The sequence below is a fragment of the Gambusia affinis genome, linkage group LG07 (genome assembly GCF_019740435.1).
Source record: "Gambusia affinis linkage group LG07, SWU_Gaff_1.0, whole genome shotgun sequence".
Taxonomy (NCBI): Eukaryota; Metazoa; Chordata; class Actinopteri; order Cyprinodontiformes; family Poeciliidae; genus Gambusia; species Gambusia affinis.
Genome location: NC_057874.1, coordinates 10,289,623 through 10,315,050, shown reverse-complemented (window position 1 = coordinate 10,315,050; position 25,428 = coordinate 10,289,623). Strand labels below are relative to the sequence as shown.

The 25,428-nt window shown below is 38.0% G+C and overlaps 3 protein-coding genes across 3 annotated transcripts; 1 reads left to right on the top strand and 2 right to left on the bottom strand.

Annotated features, from left to right (window-relative positions):
- The first annotated feature begins 17 nt into the window (after window positions 1-17).
- Window positions 18-7,671, top strand: LOC122834580 (transmembrane protein 43). Its single transcript, XM_044123134.1, has 12 exons — window positions 18-167; window positions 1,257-1,403; window positions 1,523-1,657; window positions 2,508-2,602; window positions 2,687-2,736; window positions 2,833-2,902; window positions 2,974-3,044; window positions 3,831-3,958; window positions 4,069-4,143; window positions 5,037-5,138; window positions 5,252-5,369; window positions 6,152-7,671. The coding sequence occupies exons 1-12, from the start codon at window positions 48-50 to the stop codon at window positions 6,352-6,354; spliced, it is 1,314 nt and encodes a 437-aa protein (XP_043979069.1). The 5' UTR covers window positions 18-47; the 3' UTR covers window positions 6,355-7,671.
- A 476-nt stretch (window positions 7,672-8,147) lies between these two features.
- LOC122834583 (transforming protein RhoA) lies at window positions 8,148-14,102 on the bottom strand. Its single transcript, XM_044123140.1, has 5 exons — window positions 13,946-14,102; window positions 12,869-13,026; window positions 11,225-11,345; window positions 10,349-10,479; window positions 8,148-8,866 (listed from the first exon to the last, which is right to left on the bottom strand). Exons 2-5 carry the CDS (start codon window positions 13,022-13,024, stop codon window positions 8,693-8,695), a joined length of 582 nt encoding a protein of 193 aa, XP_043979075.1. The 5' UTR covers window positions 13,025-13,026; window positions 13,946-14,102; the 3' UTR covers window positions 8,148-8,692.
- Window positions 14,103-15,680: 1,578 nt separating this feature from the next.
- Window positions 15,681-22,823, bottom strand: LOC122834582 (cytokine-inducible SH2-containing protein-like). Its single transcript, XM_044123138.1, has 3 exons — window positions 22,512-22,823; window positions 20,844-20,994; window positions 15,681-18,872 (listed from the first exon to the last, which is right to left on the bottom strand). Exons 2-3 carry the CDS (start codon window positions 20,980-20,982, stop codon window positions 18,370-18,372), a joined length of 642 nt encoding a protein of 213 aa, XP_043979073.1. The 5' UTR covers window positions 20,983-20,994; window positions 22,512-22,823; the 3' UTR covers window positions 15,681-18,369.
- Between the last annotated feature and the right edge of the window lie 2,605 nt (window positions 22,824-25,428).

Here is a 25,428-nt window from a genome sequence, read left to right as displayed (position 1 = left end):
TCTGTGACTCCGCTTTTTCTGGGCTGAAGGCGGGACATTCCGTGCCAATGTGTAAACGAACCCTGACAGGCGAGCTGGTCGTTTGCCTGTACGTCAGTTTGCTAACATCTTTGTGGTTCCTGCCTGCAGAGTTGACCAAATTCAAAGAAATGTCTTCAGAGCAGGCAGTGAGTGATATAATTTAAATGACTTTAGTTTCGCTTCATAGAGAGTATTTTTTATTGTTGCTTTTTTTTAACAAGGTACAGACTACTTTATACAGTTTTAGCAGCTATGCTTCCTGTCTTTTGAGTTAAGCATTTAACTCGAAGTTATCTTTTAGCATTGATCTCACTGTTGGCGTTCTAACTGTGTGTGTGTGCTAGTAACATGTTAGAACTGTGGTAGAATATTAAGGTGTATGCTATGGAGAAACTGAAACATTACATATAAGTAATCAAGGTGTGTCAGCTATTGACGCCCAAACACCAAATTTAGACACAGTCGGATACTTTTATTTACTTCTTCTATCAACTCCAAATTGTCTGTATAATATCAAAGTTGTAACTGTCCCACTTAATTTGACTGAATTTGCGAATCCCTTAAACTTCATTTGGTGCATTTGTTTTAAAATATACACATACTAATATTTAAAGAATGTCTGATCATTTAAATAAAACTGTTGTACATTAAATAAAAGCGTAGAAGCAGCTGTTTCTAATTATATTGATGCTTTGACATATAAAACATTCCGTGGTGCAAAGAAGCATTCAGCTTCAATACACCTCAAGTTTGTACTTCTAGAAAACTACAAAACTGCTGAAACACGAGATAATCCTTTGAATTAAGGCTTAAAACCCACCTGTTTAGAGTTACTTTTGATTAGTAGTAAGTGAAACATTGATCAACATATTTGATGTGTCTTTTGTTGATTATTGTGATGGCATTTGATTAAAAACGTGATGTTTATTGCTTAGTTTCATAATTTATGACTGTAAAGCACTTTGCCTTGTTAAAATGTGTTATACAAATAAACTTGACTTGACTAAATGGACTCTAAGGTTCGATTGGTTGATGTGTGAGTTTCTAATTGTCCATAATAGAGTTGGCGGTGCTATGCCGTAACAGGAAAAGTGACATTCTTAAATCATTTTCACAATTCATTCTGTTTAATAAATATTTACTACTGCCAAATTTAGTTTTTACTTTATATGTTTATGTCCTATAGTTTTCTTAAACTTTCAGCTGTGTCTTTTTGTACTTTTTTTTTTTTTTAGCTTTCAGGACCAGAGCCTGACCAACACAGACGCGTATCTGTTAAATCAAATCCTGGATTTCTGGAGCGTCTGAGTGAAACGGCAGGAGGAACAGTCCTCGGCGTTGGTCTGTTTTTCCTCTCCATCTATGTTCTCTTCACTAATGAGGTGAGAAGCAGTCTCTGAGCGAGAAAACGGTTGCTTTGAAGTGTCTCACATTGCTGCTGCTGCTGCCTATATCAAATGAAGACACAAGGACAGAATTGAGAAGAGGTTTCTCTCCTTAGGGTCGAGCTTTGCAAATTGCCTCTTCTCTGGATGAAGGTCTCTCTCAGGTGAAGTCGCTGGGCTCTTATCCAATCCTCGACCTGCAGAACAACGACTGCTTAGTTCATCTATCTGCAGAGCTGCAAACCCTGAAGGTAGGCTGTCGTTGCCTAAACTCTGCACACCTCAATAGCTTCCCTTTGGTTATTGTGATCCAAACTCATAGCTGGACCAGAGAAAATGGTTAAAACAGAAATCTGTGGTAATTAGTGTGCAACAAATTGTAAATGAAAACGGAGGTTTGGATGCTGGGTGACCATCTGCCACGACCGAATGGGGGTTTGAGAGGACAAAGCAGAATGCACAAGAAGAAACAGATAAACTGTTTTCCAAACATCTCCACGAAAGTAAAAGGTTTATAGCAGAAGAGGGAGAACTATGATTTGATGGCAGCATTTTGCCAACCGATGCCGTACTCCAGGAAGGTTCTGCAGACAAAACCAAAGGCCAGGCAAGGTGTAGCTTCTATGGAGAGTAAAATAATTGCGAGAAAACATAAAGTTAACATTTGAAATAACAACAAGTAATGCAAATTGGAGAGTAGTAGAAGAAGAAAGTGAGAAAAAATAGTCAGTTATTCAAAGTTTACTTGTATTAGCATTCTTGCCTCTAATTTTGGTCACATTTTACGATTATAGAAACCAAGCAGAGAAAAGTATAAGTAAAAATCTATTCCATTAATGGCTGTTGTATGCTAATTATTTCATTTAATAAGGAAAGCGACTAATTTTGCCTGTGAAGCTGCATAGAATTCAACAAATGGATGCGCAATAATCAAAGAGTATATGAAAACATTGAGGGAAGGATATACAAAAGTTGTCTCAGAAATGTATCTTTAATGTAAGTGGACAGTTTTTGTGTAGATTCCTTTTTTTAGTCTGTGTTCTTAGCTTTTCTTCATGCCATGTGATTTTGATGGGCGGAATCTGATTTATTCCTGCCCAGCCCCTCCATGACCCCAGCTACAGGGTGGTGGTCCAGGCCGTGAAGCTGCAGCGGCAGGTGGAGATGTACCAGTGGGTGGAGCATCGTGAGAGCAGGTATGTCCGCTCCATGCATGTCAGCGCTCAGACTGAGAAAAAGGTTTAGAAAGCAGCAAAACCTTGACCCTGAAATCATTTCAGGGATTACCAAGAGAATGGAGAAACCAAAACTGAGACGACCTACACCTACAGTGAGTTCGGTTTTATTATTTTTAGCCCTCACCTGTTGTTGTTTTTGCCTCAGCTCAACCAGCTTGTGGTGAGAAACCTTGGTTTATTTCTTTTAGACACCGAGTGGAAATCAGAGGTGGTTAACAGTCATAACTTCGATAAGGAAATCGGCCACCAGAACCCGAGGTACTGGAAATGTTTGGAAGATGACTCGTTTTTTTGTGCTGCACGGTTTTAACTCAGCTGCTGGTTCACAGCGCCATGCCGGTGGAGAGTGTGACAGTGGTGGCTCAGGAAGTCCGAGTTGGACCTTTGATCCTCTCCAAAGGTATTTGAATCTCTGAAAATCTGTCAGTGGCTTTTTTTTCCCATTAGAAATATGCTCAAATCTATGTCTGTATTTTGCTAATGCTGAAAAAAAAAGAAGAAATTTTGCAATTGCTTTTTTTTCCATTAAATAAGAAATTAAAATCACAGGTGAATCAACTTGTTTACATGATTAATCATTTAATATCATGGCAGTGACAAATGTAAACAGTTACATGAGCTATATTCATAATTCAGCCATGATGCTCATCGTCTGTCAGTCATCAGAGGAGATGTTGGCGTCTTATTCAGCTGTTGGAGGGACAAAATGCACCATTTTGGGAAACGTGAAGTCAGTGATTTTATAGAAGAGCTTTGGATTCAACACATTCGAATGACACTCAACTTTTTGTGAACGGTGTGATGTTGTGAGAGCTCTGGTGGAGCCAGCTGCACGTTGCACAAAAACAAACAGAAAACATCATCTTCCTGCTGCTTCCTGCTGCCTTCTGGGAGGTTTTCACCAGTAGTAACATCCAGCTGTTGATCACGTGACTCATAATGCTAAATAAAAAAAAAAGTTATCATTTTTGATACATTCGTAAGCCACTTCATCAAAGCACAAAAACTGTTTATTAAAAAAAACCAAAAAAACATGAGTTATTTTTTGAAATTGGCGGGTTTCCACTAAACAAATTTACTTTCGTAATTTCAAATTGTGCAATCTCATCTTTAATGAAAATGCAGCTGAAGATACCAACCTCAGATTTAATTGCTGCTAATTCTGATTTTGCTGGTTCCTCCTCAGGCCTGGTGGAGCAGATCAATAACTTCCAGACTCTGAGTCTGAAGGATCTCTCAGCCTTTAATCTGGAGCCTTTCCTCTCCATCCATGATGATTACTTCTATCACACTCAGTCCCCGCTGCGGCCACAGGTCAGCCTCCACAGCTTCTTACAGTATCCAGGTTCCACTTATCAATTTTTATCAGAAAGGTGTTTTTTTCTTTTATTATTATCATTATTAATATATTTTTATTTGATCAGGTCGGGGACGTCCGAGTGAGGTTCTCCTTTGCTGGACTGAGTGGTGAGAACAGTCACCTCGGCCCGCCGCAAACTGTAGGTGGTCCAATAATAATAGTATTAATAATGTATTATCAGTAAGTGTAAAAGAGAATAATAATTATCATTTTGTGCTGGTACATGTGGCTGATTAAATAAAAAAAAACCCAAAAAACAAAACAAGCATCTGTATCTACATATATTTCCTAATGTTGAAATATTTCATAAAGAAATATTTCTGGGATCAGGCGAGACTTTTTAACAGTTGGTCTTTTTTTATTTGGTGTGTTACCATGGTAACACACTGACAGAGAAGGAGCTACAGAGTAAAGCTCAAAAAAGGGTTAAATAACACCTTTAAAAAAAAAAAAATTCTTGAAGGAGTTTATCAAAAATAAAGATCATCATCCATCCATAAATACATTACATATAAATATAGAATAATTCTACATAAAAAAAGAAAATAAATAAGAAATTCAAACATTGTCATCCTTCAGTTTTCCTATTTTACAGTCAGAAAATATGATCAAATCCATATTTTATTTTATTTTCTCCTCTCTTGCTAAATATACTTCAACTGAAGATTGAATTAAAAATTAATTGAAGGTTATGCTTCTGCAATAGTAGATCATTTTATTTTAAAGCTCTTCTCACACATCTTTACCTGCAGTGCCAAAACATGCGATGGATGTTGTTAGAAATGTGTTTTCATTCAATTATATGGAAAGTTCCTATTCATTAGTTGCAGAAAAAAATTAGTGTCCCTATAATTGTTATATATATATTATATTAATTTAAGATTTTGTCACCACAGTGGCTCATTTTTTGATTCCCTGCAGGAAGTCGGCGTAGAGAAAATGTTGAGTTGAAACAACAAATTCGATAAGAAGCTATGAATGTGATTGTGTTTGGATGGAGAGTATTGATGGCATTTAAACTTTTTTTTCCAGGTGAGTATTGTGGCCATGCAGAAAGGAGAGAAATTGCTGCCCTTTAAGACAAAGTCTGGAGACTTCCTGGAAATCATCTACCTGGAGGAGCTCACTGCAGAGGTCGGTGTGGATTTCCGTTTGGTTTTTTTTTTTGGTTTAAAATCTTAATATTTCCCTCCTTTTTTCTAATATTGTATGTTTCCTAACTAATGCAGCTGTGTTTTAATGTGCAGGAAGTGTTCGCCAAGGAGCATCAGTACAACAGGATGAAGACGTGGGGCCTGCGGGCTGCAGGCTGGTTCCTCATGTTCGTTAGTATTCAGCTGACCACGCGCATCCTCTACACTCTGGGTAAATCAGTGCTGACACTGCAGGCCTCCATGTTCAATTCAGATTTTTTCATTTGTTAGACTTTTTTTTAATCTTTTTTTTTGAATGGTTGCTCATATCAGTATTATTATTAAACCTATGACGGCGTATTATCACCATTGAGGTTTTTTTTTTAGAAGAAATTTCAAAAATGTTAAATTTTCAACTTTTGAAACTTCATGAAATTCCCTTATTTATTTAATTTTTTTTCTGAGATTAATCTCACAATTTAAAACATTTTTTATAGCAAATTTTAAACTTTCCAAACTCTGAAATTTATTTTGTTTGTTCTAGAAAATGTTTGAAATTAATCCCAAATTCTGAGTTTTTCTGGTGAAAATTTACTAATTTTCTTCTGTTTACCAATACTCCGTAAATCAACCTGACCGCAGTGAGATTTCTGCGTTCAAGGTTTACGTCCCGCAAAGCGACTTACGTGATCACAACTTTCTGCATTTGTTTACATCCTGACTTACTGCATCTGACTTCTTCTGGTGAAAAATCATGAATTATCTCTCGCATCGATGACATAAAGCCTAAGAAACTGCGACATGATCATTCAGACTGCAAATGTTTTGAAAACAATTGGAAACGTATCCAAATTACAACCAAACATGGAAGTGGCGTAGATCAGATTTTATTGGGGTGAAAGGATGAGAATTGGACAGAAACGGTGTATTTTGCAGCCTCGTTTGAACGTGGCCTTGATGTGTCAAACAGGAGCTCATCCCATGTATGTTTTTGTCGCTCCGCTTCACTTGCAGTGGATTGGGTTCCTCTCCTCAGAGATCTGGTGTCTTTCGGCCTGAAGATCTTCGCCCTGTGCCTCTCCTGCTCGCTGTCTCTCCTCGTCATCGGAGTCGGTTGGCTTTTCTACAGACCGTTGGTGGCGGCCGCTCTGGGAGCCCTCGCTCTGCTTCCTGTGTTTCTGGCTCGTTCAGGCCTTCCCCAGAAGAAGAACGAATGACCGTCGCAGTGAGGGTTCGACTTGGGTTCAGCTTGACTGCAGCTGTGCAGCAGAAAACTCAAGACCATGTTACACAGCCACTTTTTGAACTCCAAAACTTTAGAATATTTCTGCACAAAATGAGTCTCACAGAAGCAGACGAAGGAGTTTGTTGCCTTCACCGATCATTAATCTGCGACATGAAGCATAACAACGCCTCACTCTGCCAAATAAGACTGGCCCTACTTTATTTTGAGTGTCAACACAACTCAGCAGGCAGGTGTTTAGTTATCTCACTCGGTGGTGGATGTGGCTTTGTGTTTCAGTCATTCATGGACACTTGCAACAACAACAAACTTTAAATTGAACGGGTTTCATACCCATTATTCTACGGCCAAATTTAATACTAATCCCAGACTAAAACTCTCATTTCAGTCCATGTTGGCAGTTTTTTTCCCCCAGCAGTACAACTAAAGTTTAATTTGAAATTTATGCTATTTCTATAAATATGACAGTCTGCAAAAACCCTAAACTCTAAGAATGGATGGATGAATGCATAAGTGGATGGCTTGATTGATGGACAAATGAATGGATAGAAACAAAAGGATAGACAGACAAAAGGCATGATGGATGAAAATCAATTTTGGGATTGATTGATTAGAGTGGTGGATGGGACATGGACGGGAAAAGCTGGAAGTATTAAATATTTTTTACTCATCCAGATTTGGAGGTGTATGGATAACATATTACAGTTTTCTCCAGACATACTGAAAATATGTTATGGCTTGTTTAGAGGATTTACTTTGTGTTGCTTTTCAACTGGATCACATGCAGAATATCTGCGAAAAAATGGGGGAAACTAAATGTTTACACTCAGATGCCACATTTATAAGTTGTTAAATTGTTTTCAGGGATGGGATTAGACTAGTTCATGTCTGTATTTATGGAACTTGGCCTTATAATTAAGTTTGGGTTTCTTTTAAAGACGCAGAATTTTTCTTGAACTATAAAACATAGATGGTACAATTTTCAATTTCCCTGGCTCACATAAACTAGAAGGTTTTTTAAATCAAAAGCTTTACCAGATATTTTAGTTTCTCTGGTGCAGATCTGATAATCAGGGAAGAAATGAGTCTACAAAAGTAAGCTTCTCCATTTGCATCTATGTAGCAACATGTGAAGCGTTGCTTTGTGTGGTTGTTTACTGTATGCCTAATTTATAAACTGCAAAAAACATCATGGGAGGGGAAAAGAGCCACTTGAAATAAACAATGGGCACAAGTCAGTTCACTTGTGAACGTTGCATGTTGAATAAATCCTTTTGGATGCTTGATAAAAGTCTGAACAGATTATTCGGGTCCGTTGTCACGGGAACGTACCGATACTGGCTGCAAGGGAGGATAAACAAACAAAAACAAAAAGCAGGCGGGGATTTTGTCCACCAGGGAGCACTGACAAGTTTATTATTTCAAACTGTTAACATCCTTATTGATACATATAATTTATATCCTACTAAGTAGTTCCAGGGTTTATCAAAAGTTGCTTCCACAAAAATTCGTCCCTAGTCAGGCTCCACAGACGAGACAAAAAGCTAAAGGAGTGGCTTGTATAAATGTCTAATGCCCAGCGTATCTCCTATGTGCACTTCTTGCACTATGGCTGAACCAGAAACCCTGACCAACATTGAAACGGAAAAAAAAAACACCCTAAACTGGCCATCAGTGAAAGTTTTAACCCAAGAAAACAGAACAGATCCACCTGACGCCGGCGTTGCGTTTTAAGTTCTGGTCCTCAATCAGTGTGTCTCAGTCAAGTCAAGATTCTTACAAAGTAATTTATTACACAAAACACTTGTGTTTTTAGCAAAACCAGCTTCCAGTATAATAGTGTGCATTGAGGATTGTTTTTAATATTAGGAGGCACGCTGCCGGGTTTAGACTCGCTGCGTGCCTCAGTTTGTTGGAATAGTTAAAGGACTACAGGTCACAGTGTGCAGGTTCTTCACCCTAGTTGGCTGTGGACACATTCCTCAGATCAGCAGGCAGGGCTTAAGCACTTAACTGTAGTTGGCAAGTATGACACAACAGCACCCTGGGGTGACCTTTACAATTACATACAACATGTTTAAGGAGCTTTCATTATGGCAAATTTTACTCATGTTAAAAGTACAAAAAGGTATTTTCCATAACCTTAAAGTTGAATACTGATGACCTGACTACTTTTGCTTAAGACAAAACAGTAGAAGCATTACACCTTTAGTAAAAACAGGGGAGAGCAGTCTTTGTGTGTGTTTATCTGGGGGTAGGGTTGACCTAATTCTCCTTCTACCCCCTGCAGGAAGCAGTCCTCATGCCCCAGTTTACAGTAGGACGCATTTATTGCTCTTCTTTCCCCGCCTGGCCTGTAGTGCAGCCCTGGTGGCCATCTCGAACACTTCCCTCACGCCATCCTTTGTTTTTGCAGAGCACTCCATGTATCCGAAGGCACCGATCCTGTTGGCCATATCCCGGCCATCTTCTGGTTTCACGGGTTCCTGCAGAAAGGGGAGAACACAGCGTCTTTTAGGAAAACAGACAGCTGATGTGAGGGGGGAAAAAAAAAAAGGATGTCAAATATTAACAGGCACCAAGAAATTGATTGATGACTGAAACAGCTGATATTCAGTCTAATAAGCCCTGATCAGTGATCTGCTGGTCAGAAACTTGAAAATACAATCTTATTCAAATGAAAAAAAACAGACCATACTAATCACTGAGGCTGCACAGAAAGGCAGCAATTTAAAGTGTTAAACAATGATCTAAGAGGCTGTTAAATGTGTTTTCGATAACATGTCCAATAAGGCTGAGCAGAGTACAACAAAGCTGCTCTTTTAACTTCATTTGCTTCCACTTCCTGTCGGTCACAGAACATCCTGGATTTGGGAATGTTGGCAGGCTTTTTGAAATCTCAGCGTTAAAGGAGACCTATTATGCAAAATTCACATTTTACATGTTTTTATGCTTCTGTTTGGGTCTCAACTGCTTCTAAAAACAACCCGGTGCTTTAAAAGACCCGGCCAGCGGTGTTCTGGGAATAAATTCCTGTTTTTTGGTGTATGGAAAAAGAGCTGTCTCAAAAGCCTCCTGATAAAACACAATGCGTCGTTGCCTAGTAACCCCAGCCGAGCCCAGCTCGGCGCCTAACAAACCAAGTGGAGGTCCAGGATGTTTGGTCTGCTGGTTTTATAGCTGTATGTGCCGTACAATGGCTGCTAGAAGAGACAAGTGTTTTGTTGTTGAAACCACTTGCTGCACTTTTGCTAGTTTTACAGGAGGTTCTATTTCTGCTTTTCAAAGATGTATGGTTGTACAATGGCTCATTTGTTTGCAGCCATTTGTAAACTTTGAGTTGGGAGACATGGCCAGCAGCAGTTTATTAGGATTTAAAGTGACAAGATGCCATAAAACAGGTCAAAACAGGTAGTACTGAGCAGATTAAAGTCTCATTATCTAAGAAATACTTTGTGCAAAAATGTAATGAAAATGTCTTGCATAGCCCATAGACCTGTCCTAACCTCTTAAAGGAAGCATAATCGATCCCTTTTAAGCTAAAAATCGACATTCTCTTGACATTTGGAGACCGTTTTGTAATACTATCCATAAGACCAGACAATATACTGTCTTACTGCAATATCAGTGTGTGCAGTATCACATCCCCAAAGACCTCTGGAATGGACAATATGTTGGCTATTGTAGTCTAAGAATTATCAAATCATGCTTTGGATCCCAATAATACATTCAACCGGTTGGAGTCGGGCTGCAGTAGATGCCAAAACCTGACAGATGACATGAACAGAGAGTGGAGTTTGTTTTTTTTTTTTTTTTTTTACAGCTACTCAGTATTTTTGCAGCCTTTGCTAATCACAATGACAGCAGGAAAGTAGGGAAATCCTATTTTCAATGTTCTCATAATTTTATACTACAGTTCAAAAGAAATTGGAATCAGCTGTAAAATCATGCAGATCTTTCTGGTTTACCTGCTTCATTTTAGCTAGCTCCCTCCGAGTGTGATCATCGTTACGCAAATCCTTTTTATTTCCCACCAGGATGATGGGAACGTTGGGGCAGAAGTGTTTCACCTCAGGGGTCCACTTCTCAGGGATGTTCTCTGAGTGAAGGGACAAACGACACCAGCAGTCGGATCAAAGACACAGCTGGAGCAAGAAGCATCATCACACACAAAAAGAATGCACTGAAAAAAGAAATAAAAACCCTTTCAACTCTGGGGTTTTACTCATGAGGGCACAATGTCATTAGTTCACATGTTTAAGGTTAAGTGTAACCTCTTCTGGACAAGAACGCTCGAATTCTCACTATCATTTATTAAAAATATGTGTGGAAACATTAAACCTGATTCAACAGGTTGCAGAATCATTTTTAGTAGCACAGAGGTGTTTTCTGTTGTTTGGAGTAATTTTCCTGTCGCATGTCCTAATTCTGCACAATTTGAGGTTTATTCAGAGCTACTGTATGTTTTTTAGAGAAAGCTTTTCTTGACAGGCCATATTAGTTGAGTTTATTTCTGATTATACCGTCATTAACATTTCACATGAAACAGAGAAATTTTGGTAATTTTTCTGTTCACGCCTGAAAAGATTAATAATATAAACACATCTAATAGCTGTTTTATACTCTTTATGTTGCTATTTTTTATTTTTTTTTTACCCCTGTAAAGGCTAGAATATTTTTATTTATACACATAATAACCCTCCAAGACATTTGAGCTTCACCATAACAATTTTGTATGAAGAATAATAAATGTCAATTAATAAAGATTTCCTATGCACTGAGAACAATTAGAAAAATCTATAAACATGAACCACAACGTTCACAGACTCCCGGTTTTAACTCACCAAGACTGTCTGGGCTGTCGATGGAGAAGCACATGAGTATGACATCAGTGTCTGGATAAGAGAGTGGGCGGAGTCGGTCATAGTCCTCTTGACCTGCTGTGTCCCAGAGCGCTAATTCAACCTGCAAGGAGTTTAACGTTATCAACCGACCCCAAGCATCGAAGCTATGCATGTGTTTACGAGCTCATACTGGTCATAAAGGCATACTATTTTACTCTGAGCATTATGCATCTCTCATTCCTTTACTCAAACCCCGGCGGTCTCCAAATATTTCTAGCTCTTGATTGACAGCGTAGAAAAACAGATATAAATATGTCCTGCTTAAAAACAGACTTCAGTTAGCGAAGAGCCCAGGTGTCATACAGTTTCTAAATTACATCAGGCCCATATGTGGTTAAACTGGACATATTATGTTTAACTTCAGATTATATTGAGAGATGCACCAAAACCAGATGATTTTATACTCGACTGGTCCTAGTCGATAATCTACTGGGCAAAGCTAAAAAATCCTCATCTTTTTCCAGTCAGTGAACGCTTCATACATGTAGCACTGCCGGGCCACTGACAAGCTTCACTGTTGAAGTTAAAACAGCTGCTGAAAGATGACACAATGGCTCCAAGTGAGATGTTTAAAAAAAAGAATAAGGACTAAAGTCGACTTTTGCTTCAGGCAAACGACAGGAAGTTAGGCGCCAGCTGGAAGTATTACAGTTAAGTTACTCCGTTTTATCCTTTTCAAGAGTCCAATTCTGTCTGTAGGGAAACACGCAGGAGTAGGAAATGTCTTTTGTAAATCTCACAGTTAAGGTAAGTATCTAACTCTAGAGGGAATATAAACAAGGTGCTATTTGAAATGCTGACCACAATGACCATGCTAAAGACAGCTTAGAAATGGCAACTCTTTTTGTTATTGTTATTGCTTTGTAGTAATAGTAGATTCCTTTAGAGCTGTCTAACGCACAGTGTGACTTCACTCCTGTCCTGATATAAATAATAAACTTTTGATTATAATAGAAAGGATGCTTAAGACTCATTTCAATTGAAAGTAAATTTATTTATCATTTCCTCTCAAAAATTTAATTGGATGACACTTATTTGAAAAAGTGAATATCTTATGATATGCTGCACTCTAAACTTTTGAGTGTGCAAAAAAAACAGTGAGAAAGGCTGGTTTTTCCTTATCGGAAGATTTTATTTATAAATACCTAAAATAACATTTCACCATATTTGCAGACTTTCATTTATGCAGAACGAGAGAGCTCTGAAACGTTGGCCAGTTTTAAGGAATTGCTTTATTTTACTATTTTGTGGTTGTTTATAGCAATGTTTCCCAACCCATAGTCCTCAAGGCTCACTGTCCTACATGTTTTAGAGGTTTCCCTGCTTTAATGTGCCTGATTCAACTGACTGGTCTGTTAATCAGTCATCAATTGAAATCAGCTGGACTGAAGCAAGGAAATCCCTAAAACATGAAGGGTGGTGTGCCTTGAGGACCAGGGTTGGGGAACACTGGTTTATAGCGTATAATGAGATTTCTATTACTTGTGAATGGGAGAAGTAGAAGAGATCTGACCAGTGATCAGCTGCTGAAATCTAATAAAAATGCTGTTTGACTGAAATGTGGAAGAGAAAAACAATCCCTACCTGTTTTCCGTCAACTTCAATGTCAGCGACGTAGTTCTCAAACACAGTGGGCACATAGACTTCAGGAAACTGGTCCTTGCTGAATACAATGAGCAGGCAGGTCTTCCCACAGGCTCCATCTCCCACTATAACCAGCTTTTTCCTAATTGCTGCCATCGCTAGAGAAAAGAGGGCATAAAAAAAAAAAAAAACAAAAAAAAAACAACGGATGTCAGTCACAGTACCAGAGGTTATCTGTCTTTAACAGGGCGGGTCATTTTATTATGCAATTTTCTAGCCCCGCTGCGCCTGCGATAAACTGTGAGCACATCGCAGGTTCAGCTGTGTTGACACAACCCAAAGCCCCGACTAAAACCAACACCCGGGGCTAGCATCCCGACTTTCTGTCACAGCATCATTGCGGCTGAAAATAGACTGCATCAAATACAATAAATAAGAATGACAGGCATAAAAGTGACTGTTTACATCTATGATTAATGTCGGATTTATTACTTTTTAGCCAAATTAGAGATCTCTTCTTTCCCGAATATACATTTCCGCTGCGATTGTGTTAGCCACCCCGGCATCAGGCTCGGTTAATTATTCCTTCTGACCTATTTTGTCATAAATTACAGGCACACCTTTTCGCGAATCGTTGCAGAGCTTTATGGCCTGGATAAAACCAGGCTAAAATAGTTTGCTGTTTACAAAAGACCTAACGTTAGCTGTGGAGGCTAACTAGCTACGTCAAGATGTAGCTAAGAAGCTAGGTTTTTATATTATCTTTACAATTCAGAAGGACTTTGGGGTTTATAAAAAATTCTGAAACAACACTCTATTAGTAGGATCGTTCTATGAGCTAAATTAAACACAATTTGCTCTAAAGTCGCATACCGGCACGGCTAGCTGGCTAACAAGAATTAGCTTGGCATAACGGAAGTCAAGACGAGTTTTATCGTTCCATTAGCTAGGTGGCTAACATTGGCAAAGAGTCGGTAGAAAATCTACTTTAAAAATAAACCTATTACGTTAAACTGTACATAATAAACCCAGTGAAAGAATATAGGTGTGTTCTGTTTGTAGGAATGATGAACTTACGTAGTGATTGGTTAGAAGATTGTTGAACTGAAGTCAAAGTAGGGCTTTGTTAGCCTCGGTGTCTGCTGCTGATGCTAGTGGATTAACAGGAGGGAAGTGAGGGGGTGGGGACAACTAAACAGTTCAAAACTGACTGCATGCACGGTGATGTATCTATATGCATCAATATTATAACGTATCAATATATATCCTGGTTGATTATCTACATTTTATGTAGTCAATATGGATGTTTTGTGTGTGCGTTTTAACTTTGGAAATAGATAATCAACCAGGTTTACTGCAAGAGGACGTAAGAAAACTATTGATGATAGATAGATAGGTAGATAGATAGATAGATAGATAGATAGATAGATAGATAGATAGATAGATAGATAGATATATATATATAGATAGATAGATAGATAGATAGATAGATAGATAGATAGATAGATAGATAGATAGATAGATAGATAGATAGATAGATAGATAGATAGATAGATAGATAGATAGATAGATAGATAGATAGATAGATAGATAGATAGATAGATAGACAGACAGTATAGAAATGATTCAAACTGGACACCAATTTTGTTTAGTCCATCTTCAGAGTAGGAAACATAATAGAACATGTTCTTCAGATAAATGTTGAATTGTCTATTTATGCAACGGTAGCTGTGACAATTAAATCTGGATGAGGACCCAAGCACAGTGCAGAAGACAGTAAGGAAGGTGAAAGATTAAAATCTCCAAAGCTCAGCAAAGAGGACCGTCTTTGGGTCAACAAGCCTCCATAGCAATCATTAGACGGTGAGCTAACCCAGTCTTCAACTCCAGGCCTCGAGGTCCAGCGTTCCGCAATTTTTAGATGTGTCCCTGGTTCAACACACCTAAATCAAATGTCTGAATTATATCCTCAGGATGCCGTCAAGATCTCTAGAGTCCTGCTAATGACCTTATTTGACTTCCATGTGTTGAAGCAGAGACACATCTAAAGATCTCAGGACCCTGGCCCTCTTGGGATAGGTTTGATGATGTTCAAGAAAAAAATTACCCCTCAAAGTGTACTTAACTTTATTGGGACTTTGAGAATAAGATCAACCTTTTACAAGATTAATCTTGTAAAAGATTAACCTGGGATTAATCATGAAGCAAAGTGATGCAATTGTGGAAAAGTGAAGTATGGTGGAGGACCTGTGATCAAACCTTTTAAAAATACCTGGAAATGTTAAATACAAATCTGGTGGCCTTTTCCAGAAAACTAGAAATGAATCATCATTGGGCTTTTTTCCAATTCAAAACAGAAATATAGAAAGCAGATAAAGGACTGTCTGTGGTGTTACAGAAGTTAACACTGGGGGGCTTGTAAAAATAGAACTAATTTGTATAGTGAACAAATATAATAAACTGCAAAGACAGATCTTTCAAATATTTGTTGTTGTGAGCTTTTACTACTGCAATAAAATATTAATTTATTGAAATTGGTTCTAATAATAAAGGTTAACATTTATATCTTGACGTTTTTACTCTTAAATGTGATCTTGTCTTTTACCATAAACCAAATAAAGCAAGTGGATTTAGGAACATTTGTGTTGAAGAATTGGTTAAAAAAAAAAGAACAGCAACAGGAAATGTGATCTCTTTTATAAGCTGTACTCAGTCTTTTCAGATCCCATAATTGTTTAAAAAAAAGAGGAAAAGATATTGAAGTAGAAATAATTATTTTTCAATTCTCAGTCGGTGCAGCAGCGCTCTAATAGCTGCAGCTCTTATTCTAATCCTGATAAGAGGCTTTCTCGGTATTGTTCAGCTGCTACTCGTGGAAACCAACTCAGATGTGTTTCCATGAAAACCTCTCATTCATCTGCGCAGTGAAGTGGTCAGCCATTAAAAAGGAAGAAATTTTTTTCTTCTCTGAAATCCAAATGATGATGTCCTTCTGAGAATTAGCACAAAAAAAAAAGTCTCTTCACAGACGATTTTTTTTTAATCATCTGCAGTTCTTCGTTAAAGTGGCCTTGGTTAGATGAAAATGAAAGGAAATTTTGTTTCCCATCTAAAAAGGAACATATTAAGAATACATGCTACTTATACTATGTCCTTTATTTGGTTTGTAAAAATGTAAATTACTGCTGGAAAACACATCCTTTTAGTAGCAACATAACTTTACTTGCAGTCCTTTACAAATGTGAATAATTCCAAGTGTTTTCTTGTAAACGTCTCTGTCGTCTACAACAGAAAGTGCTGTGTAATTATGGAATGGAAGGGGAATGATGCAATTTATTCATTTCTTTTACAAGAAGAAATCTCAAATGTGTGTTAATGTGCAGTAGTGTTCAGCCCCTCTGTGTCAACGCACCGTAAAGTCAACTTTCAATGTACTTGCTGTATTTTGGGGGTATGTCCTATCAGCTTTGCACTAGAGTTTAATATTTTCTCTCTTTCTTTGTAGTAAAGCAGCTCAAGTTCAACGCAGACTGCATGAACCACTTTGACTGTGAGTCATTTTAACGCACTACTGGTTACATAAATAGGGTTGTCTGTTGTTTGGCTGGAAGGCGAACCACCAGTCTAGTCTCAAGTGCTTTGCAGCTTCTAAAAGGTTTTATCACAAAATGTTTCCTTTATTCCCACCCCTCCATCAATCTTTCCATGTTCCAGCTTCTGCTTGTGATGAAGAAAATCAACCTCACTTCATGACATATATTACAACAGACGTGGTCAACATCAATAGATTACACATCCAATAGAATTTTCCGTGAGCCAGAACCGCACAGCATTCTGGGGGATGTAGGCAGAGGAAAGGCTTTAGTCGCTTTACCACAGCTAGCAAAGTTGCTGAAATCAACTTACGCGCTTGCTCTTTGGTTACCTAGCAACTCATTCACTCTTTGGTTACTTAGCAACAACCTACAGAGTAACCGACAAAGATTTTGGCACTGTGCCTCGTGCCTCGGCTTAAAAACAAAAAACAACGGGGTGGAGTGAAAGAATAAAATGAGTACAACAGCTGGAGAAGGAGTTGTGGATAAGACAAGACAAGAAAGGTCACGCCGCCAGTTTGGCAGTATTTCAGATATTTAAAACAAAAAATTTTCAATAATTAGCGATATTAACGGATATGAAACATTTTGTACTGAGATACATTTTCCTGCCATACCGTCCAGGCCTAATGCTGCCATCACCACACCAGAGGTGTGATGTGTTCAGGGCAATGGGTAATGTTAGTTTCTCAGCACACATTGCCAAAAAGACATTTTCTAAATCCCAGTTTACCAGGACACATTCTTCCACATGTTAGCTGTGCCCTCATATGGTTTGTGGTAAACTGCTGAAGGGACATCTCTCAGTTTTCTTTCAATAACTTTATTCTTTCAACTCTTCCAGATTTTCAGAACGCATGGCAGATTATCCCACTTGAGCTGTGAATCTGTTTAGCGTTTCTAGGGGGTTTCAGTTTTGCCATACTCTTTTCTTGATAACAGCTCCACGTGTGATGTTTAAAGGTTGAAATATTGTTTTTATAACCTAACTCTGCTTTATGCTTCTCTACAACTTCCTCCCTGCCCTCTTTGTTCACTAATGCTCTCTAATAAATCTCTGAGGCCTTCAGAGAACAGCTGAAGCTATACTGAAATTAGATTACACACAAATGGATTAATCTATTAGCTAAGTAGGTGACTTGTACAACTGGCTACAATAGATTTTTATTGGAATATCAGAGCACGTGTGCATGTCATGGTTTTAAAGCTTTTTATTTGTAATTTATTTATCTTTTTAAAATGAAACATCATTTTCATTCCACTTCATAATTGTGTGCTACTTTATGCTGGCCTTAACGTAAAATCCTAATAAAATACATTAAATTAGATAATGTGAAAAAGCTCAGGGGTAGAAATATTTTTGCAAAAGAACTGCATGTCCAACAGAAACAAGACGTAAATTATCCTCAGTCCTGAATTTGTTCAGTTTTGCGGCATATAGTTACCACACACTGCACTGCGTTAAGACTGACATAAACATGATCAGCACTCATTTTTAACCTTCTTCTCCAGTGTTAAAGTGATTAAAGTTCTTCAAACTCAAAAGCTCAGATAATTTGGTTTATTCTGTAAAGTTATTTCTGCCTCATTGCCAACCATTTAAAATCCACAGGTTTTGTTTTGCAGCTCAGAATAAAACATAGAGGCATTCACTGCAGGTTTCACAGTCACTAAGGTAAACATAGAAATCGGTTTTGGGAAAAGCTGCTGTGCTGGAGTAAGCCCAAACTCATTTATGTGAAGTAATGTTGAGGTGTCTTGTACTTGGGCCATCTCTGTCTTCTCTCCCTGTGCTCCAGTGAATCTGATGCAGGATCTAACACAGCTCCACATCCACAGTCATGGATGGGAATCCCAGGCATGTTCCTGTATCTTTGTCCCTCCGCGTCCACCGGGCTGCCATCTTCATATGAAGAAAGGGTAGTTCTGCAGGAAGCGCAGCAGCGGCTTTGGGAGGGGCAGCTGGTCGGTGCAGTTTGTGTGTTTGTTGATGGCGAGGCGTGCCAGGTGCTGCAGAGAAGGAAAACCCTGCTGCACGTTGTGCAACGGACGCAGGAGCTTAAGAGGAACGCCGCTGTCTTTAGCCGCGCGCTGCATTGGGTCCGGCTTGGTTTGGGGCCGGACGGACTCCAGGTCCTGCGCCGTCTGGCCTGAGGTGGTGTAGTGCTGGACGAGGCTCGGAACGTCTGGGAAAGCTTGTAGCTGAGGCAACTGAGGCGACGTGGAGTCCAGCCAGAAGCTGCCTCTGTTGTACTCGATGCGCACGCTCGTGGGCCCACAGCGGGTCTTCACTGAAAGGGCCAGCATGTACTGAGGGTGGCTGCTGTCCCGCACCAGGAATGTCCCTTCAGACTTGGACTGGAGAACCTCCCGAGCTTGGCTCGCTGAGATAGAACCCCAGTACCAACCTGGAGAATAGAAAATAGTGTAAATGTCAGCATCTGTCTTTTTAGACAAGACTAATTTGTGTCAACACTAATTGTGTTACTTCAACTGATACAAATGCTAAATGTGTTTTAGTCTGTTTTACAGAGAAGACCCCTCCACACCATTTACATATGAGCAGCGTCGAGTCATAATTCATTGCATTTACTCAGCTACACTTACTTTTAGGAGTATTTTTATAACATTGTAGATTTTCTTTTACTTGAGTAACTTCATTATGAAGTACCATTACTCCTACTTGAGTAAAATATTTGATACTCTACCCACTGTGACTAACTTCACTGAATTAAGTAACTCATAAACATTCAGCAGACAGACACACACCTGCAATTTTTGTGAAAGTTTCATTTAAAAAAAATTTATTTGAAATTTCTTTTTCTGATTTTGTTATGTTGTAATAATGTTATTTATACAAATTATTTTTATCTTAGTCCTTAAGTTATGAACATTTCCTAACAGCTTTGTATTTTGGTCTGTCTGATGAAGTAATTTTTAAATATTGGTTGATGTTTTGATCCGTTACTCAGTACTTGAGGGATCTTTCTTACGAAATACTTTTTTACTTTCACTTGTAAAAGTAGTGCTTGGGTCCCTTCAGGGATTTTACATTTGGCAACACGCAAGGCTGGATTTAAGAAGGTCTGGGTCTCTGGCAAACCCAGAAGGTTTTAGGAAATTACAATTGTCCTAAATGTTCGTTGTAAGCAAGCTATCATTTCTTGAAATGTTTTCATCTGTCAAGTGAAGTTTATTTTCTCAGCACATTTCAGCAACAAGGCAGTTCAAAAATGTTTTCATCCTTTACATCATGAAAACACAATACAGTAACTAATTATGAAACAACAATGAATGTTGCATTTTGATGAACGCCATCATCAAAATGATCAAGCCAGCATACATCACATTTGGTGATCAATGTTCCAGTTATTATGAGGCAAATGAATCTCTAAACCGGTCCTAGCCTTGATTTAAAGCACTGGTCTCAAACTCCAGCCCTCAAGGGCCGCTATCCTGCAACTTTTAGATGTTCCTCTGCTGCATCACACCTGAACAGAATAATTAGGTCATTAAGGCTCTGGAGAACTGATCTACACCAGGAGGAAGTAAATAAGCCATTTCATTGCAGTGTTTTGTACCTGAGGCAAAACAGGCAAAACCTGCGGCCCTCGAGGACTGAAGTTTGACACCCCTGATTTAAAGGATTTCTGTGTTTCGGCAGTTTTGAGGTTTTCTGGAAGTTTGTTCCAGATTAGTAGAGCTGAAACATTCCCTAAGCTGAATGCTGTTTCTCTGTGTTTGGTTCTGATTCTAAGGATACAGAGTAGAATGAAACCATCCATTTTAAGTTCACAAATGCCTGAAATGCTGTACAGCAGTGGTCTCCAACCTTTTTAGTACAGCCTTTTTAGTACAGCGGACCGGCTCAAGCCTTCGTAAATTTCCTGCGGATCGGGGGGTGGGGGGGTGCGTGCGTGCGTGCGTTGTGAGCTGGCACAAGACTCAACCCTCGGCATCCGGTGTACGATTTTCAAAATAAAAACTCCTCCAGACTCAATACATAGAACGGACATATTTAATTATTTCTTGCGCGGCCCGGTACCAATTGGTCCACGGACTGGTACCAGTCCACGGCCCGGTGGTTGGGGACCACTGCTGTACAGTTTTCGGTATTGCATATCCAAAAGACTAGTTGTGGTAGTTGCGTTGCCATCTGTGTGTGGCGATGTGATATAGTCACTGAAATACACCAAAAACAAAGAAAAGTGGGTGTGAACATAGTTGTGTGGTTCAGTTTGTATATTTTTTTTCTAAAATATCTACTTGAGACTAAGCTAAATTCCATATGTGACCTAAATACACATTTGCTGTGACCTTAATCTTACGTAACATAAGTGATGTGAGTTGGTGTCTTTGGGATCCAGCTTTTGGTTTACCTGCGGTCTGCAGATATTGGAAATTGGTGGTGATGCATTGGAGGTCCTGTGCTGGGTGCCAGGCTGGAGGCAAGGATTGTGGGTAGCAGGAACTTTGCTGCTCCTCGTGATGCAAGATGGTCGCTGCACGGGCAACCATTACGGCCTGACACTGGATCAGGGCCGGAAATATAAAAGTCAGCATCAAGAATCGACTTTCACAGGTGAGTTATTGTTATGCAGGTTTATTTTCAATCATCCAAGACTTTGCCATCCCTAAAGCTAAGAGATGAAGCTGAATCTGCTGAGTCATGCTATGAGTGCTCCGGGGCGGGGGTCTGCGCCTTTATTCCCTCAGTTCTGATAAATTAAGCAAATTTAGAGACACAAATGTTACACCACCTTCAGGAAATAGAGCAACTATAATTTTTGATAAAAACCTACAATGAGGAATTTGTTGTGATGTTTTAAAGGAACACAATTTTATTTCTATTTTTAGGTTTAAAAAAGGTTAGCATTCTCTTTTTTTATTTCCGGAAATTTATGTTAAGCACACACAGTTTCCAACCTAATGGCAAAAGAAAAAACACTAGATCTAAAAATATGGATGCAAATTTTAGTTCTATCCTGGATTTCAGTGCAATTATTCTGTGAAATAACCTGCATTGGTAATTACGTCTATATTTAAAAGAGTTAGTTGATTATTTATTATTGTCAGCCAAATTGGAAAAAGCTGCTTGCAGTTCCGAACTGCAGATTGCAGACGCTGCTTCAGTAGTGGGGCTCCCTAAAGCTTTTAACCCATCAAACCATACACAGTAAGCAACATGTGAGCACATGGTAGTGGTAGCATTATGCTGAGGGTTTGTTTGCAGTCATTGCTAATGTTGGATTTCACAAAACAGACAGGGAAATGAAAAAGAAGGATGCAAAAGCTTCAAGTTCATCTCTAGATTGTTATGAAATTGACACAGTTAGGCGATCCAACAGGGCAAACACGTCATAGCTGCTCTCAATAAATCTGAAAACTAATGAAAATTTACAGACTGCTAAAAAGTTTTTTCTATGCTTTGCAAACCAGGCAATTTAAATAAATCTTTCCATCTTGGTTAAGAAAACTGATCAAAAATCAAGAATAAAAAATAATCTAAACAGAAGCTTGATGGTGGTTACAAAGGCGTGCAGCTTATTTTGCTAAGGGAAATTTATTCAAGTAATATAATATAAATAATATAAATACTAGGACTGCATGTAAAATTGTTGTTGGAAAATCCCCCATAAGTTCAGACTTGTTCAGCCAGTTCGTATTTCCTGAAATACCTGGAGCTTTATCTAAAGTGTTTCTTTATGACTGATTCAATAAAATTATTAAGGCTTGAAATGTTCAAGGCATTCACTCCCATAATGAGATTATGTAAATTTCTGATTGGCACTAAATTAAATTAAAAACAAATAAATAAAGTCCTGAAATCACCCAGAGTGCACGTTATTGTATGTTTCCATCAGAAAGCACAATAATAATGTCAAATAGCTTGATAATATTTTCTTTCAAAAAGAGTATTTATTTTTTTGGAATCCACAGGAAAGAGGGAAACAATGCATAAATAAAAAACAAATAACAGCCGCTACAGCACACGCATTACATTCAAACGTCCATAATTACTGAAGACATGTTTGACATAAACTTACCTGATATCAAGGCGAAGGAAAATAATTTCCACCACTGAAAAAAATAACCTAGATCCAGTGAATAAACGCCTTAGTGGTTCCAGAGGTCTGAACAGGAGAAGCTCCTCTGCTTAAATGTGAGCACAGCTGCAGAGTGAGCTCTGTGGAAAGTGCTGCTGTAGAGTCGCTTCAGCTGGAGGTTCCCGGGAATCCGATTCCAGGAAAGGTTTAGCGTTTCAGCGCCCACAGTCACAGATCGTGGCGGTCCGTCAAGTAAACACACACTGCTTCCTGCACAAATGTCAACATAAGATACAGACACGATCAGGAAACTTTATGTCAAAAACTCACGACTGTGGAAAACACTGATATATTCTCGGTATTCCACACAGAGAGGAGGGTATGGAATACCGAGAGTGCCCCTATTTTCTAAAGTAATACATAATTAAATAATGATTTATGTATGTCAATAAATATAAGGGCTGCATGGTGGCCCAGGCTTGGGTCTTTCTTCATCAAGTTTGTATTTTCCCCATGTGCTTTGGTACTTCACATCTTGGTTAATGGCTTTCTCTAAATTGTTGTTAGTTACGTTTGTAGCGTTATTTGTCCTATGTGCGTTTGCATAATAATATGCAAATTTGCTGAATCACCATCAACAAGCTCTGCATGCATGATTGTGTATTTTTTTAGACAACATCTTAGGCATTTTACTATAAACAACCAACAACCTTAGGCTCTTATCTGATAAATAAATAAATAAATAAATAAATAAATAAATAAATAAATAAATAAATAAATAAATAAATAAATAAATAAGATACACAGTGTTATACATACAACCATGAAATGTTTTTGAAAAAGCATAAACATTTTTAGAGAAATCTTTTTTAATCATAGATTATACGTGTACATTTTTATTCAGCTGAATAAGAACAACAGATTAAATTTATGACACTTTCAGACCTCCATAGAGGCGATCATGGTGAGTTTAGACCTGAGTCTCTATTGCATCAGGAAAAACTTTACTTTTAGCTCAATATTGCAGTTTTTTTAAATTATTAATCCTGTGTTATTACATATTTATTATTACATATTAAATACATATTTATTATTGTATGATAAATATGCAATAATATATTAATAAATAATAAATATGTATTCATGTATTTATTATTTGTGCTGTAGCTTCGATAATATAATCAAAGATTATATTAGTTTGAAACTGTTTCTCCGGATTTGCCTGAATAGGTTCATGGAGATTTAACCAGGGCTGCTTTCTGTTTTTACTTTGAAATCTGCCAGTGCTACTTCCTGTAATACTTGTAACTTGATCTGGATGAAATGTTGCAAGCTGTTTTCCAGTTCAGTGAAAACAGAAACACAAACATTGGCAGTTTTAATTTTATCATGACACTCTTAACTTGAGTTTTAAAGCTTCAACTCACGTTCAAGTTGAAAGTGAGTTGAAGCAAATTTTTTTTCTTTTTAGAAACTGAGTTGAATTTATTTAATGTTAGTTGTTTCTGTAAAAATAAAAATGCTTCGGTGCCTTATCAGATTTCATAATTACGCTATCATCTTTCAGTCAGTGTTTGTTTGTTACTTGAAAGTCCTGCTTGAGGTGAAGCTCCTGTTTCCTTGGAAATGAACATCTTATCTCGAGTCAGCCCATTTTCTAAGATTCATCTTAACCCGGCCCGTGTTTCCCATGTATTGAGATAATGACCACTTGAAAAGCTGCTGTTCAGCTCTAAACCCTGTTTCCAAGAAGAAACGTTCACATCAGGCGTGTTTCCCGTGAGGCATGAAAGCAGCACAGCGCATGGCTTCTGGGTAGAGTGGCTTCTTGGAAAACACAGGCTACCCTGTGACCCCTGCTGCTGCTGCTCTCCGAGCGACTGTGGGATATCACTTACACACACGCAGTTAGGAGGAAGTCAGCAAAAACACGCACACACACAAACACTGGGAAATACAGGAAATAAAGTATTGGTCATTTTATTTTATGACCATGTAAAACATTTCATTTGAATGTTGTTAAATATTGATTGGAGGAAGAGATAATGTAGTTTTTCCAAATTTAATGCAGATAGGCTACATCACAGTGTCAGAATAGCACAGAAAACATGACAGAAAAGATTTCACAGTAATTTCTCGCTGCTTTTTATGGCCACGATAAAATTAAGATTAAGCTGTAAAAATAAGTTTCAATAAGTTTTGAATCCTTTAAATGCAGTACACTGAAAAACACACAATCTCATTAATTATTTTTGGGCTAGTGTGAATATCTTGGTACAACTGAAATAAGACAAAACAGATTAATTAACAACTTTTTAGCAAATAATAAGAGCTAGTTTTAAGTCAATAACTTCTTATTGTTGAAAAAGTACTAGTTATAAGTGAAATAACCTGCCAGTGGAACAAAACATTTTTCCATAATTAAAATAAAAAAAATAATCTGCCAGTAAATCCAATACTTTTTCATCAATACTAAGGAATTTTTAACTTAAATCAAGCTCCTATTTCTTGCTGAAAAGTTACTTATATCTGAGTATTTTAAATGTTCCAAGACATTTAGACCAAAATGATTTGGCATGAGATTTTGTTTTTGCACTGTAGGCCTTTTTTAATCAAAACACATTTACATCACAGGAAAAATGCTCCAATCATTTTAAATTGTTTGCAAAAAGATGTTGGAAATGACCCCCCCCCCCTCCCCCCTGGTTTGTTTTCTCGGGGTTAAAATAAGTTAAGTGAAGAGAATCAATTATTTCAGCAAAGCAATAGAAAGTTTTGGGGAAAAATAAAGAAACCCCCGTGCAAGGTTTTCATTTTAATTATAGTGTTTATCCCAAATTTTCATACTAGCATCTCTGATTAGTTTAAAGGAATCTGAAAAGAATATTTTAGTCTGAGATTTTAAAGAACAAAGTTG

Bases quoted from the DNA above. Each gene is read 5' to 3' on its own strand.
- LOC122834580 (XM_044123134.1), top strand. From the start codon at position 48: ATGTGTAAACGAACCCTGACAGGCGAGCTGGTCGTTTGCCTGTACGTC. The intron at 5,139-5,251 runs GTCGGTGTGGAT...TTTAATGTGCAG, and splicing joins TGGAGGAGCTCACTGCAGAG to GAAGTGTTCGCCAAGGAGCA. The intron at 5,370-6,151 runs GTAAATCAGTGC...CTTCACTTGCAG, and splicing joins GCGCATCCTCTACACTCTGG to TGGATTGGGTTCCTCTCCTC.
- LOC122834582 (XM_044123138.1), bottom strand. From the start codon at position 20,982: ATGGTTGCCCGTGCAGCGACCATCTTGCATCACGAGGAGCAGCAAAGT. The intron at 18,873-20,843 runs GTAAACCAAAAG...TCTATTCTCCAG, and splicing joins CCAATATCTGCAGACCGCAG to GTTGGTACTGGGGTTCTATC.
- LOC122834583 (XM_044123140.1), bottom strand. From the start codon at position 13,024: ATGGCAGCAATTAGGAAAAAGCTGGTTATAGTGGGAGATGGAGCCTGT. The intron at 11,346-12,868 runs GTAGGGATTGTT...AACTCCTTGCAG, and splicing joins TTGAAGTTGACGGAAAACAG to GTTGAATTAGCGCTCTGGGA. The intron at 10,480-11,224 runs GTGAGTTAAAAC...CCCTTCACTCAG, and splicing joins CGACAGCCCAGACAGTCTTG to AGAACATCCCTGAGAAGTGG.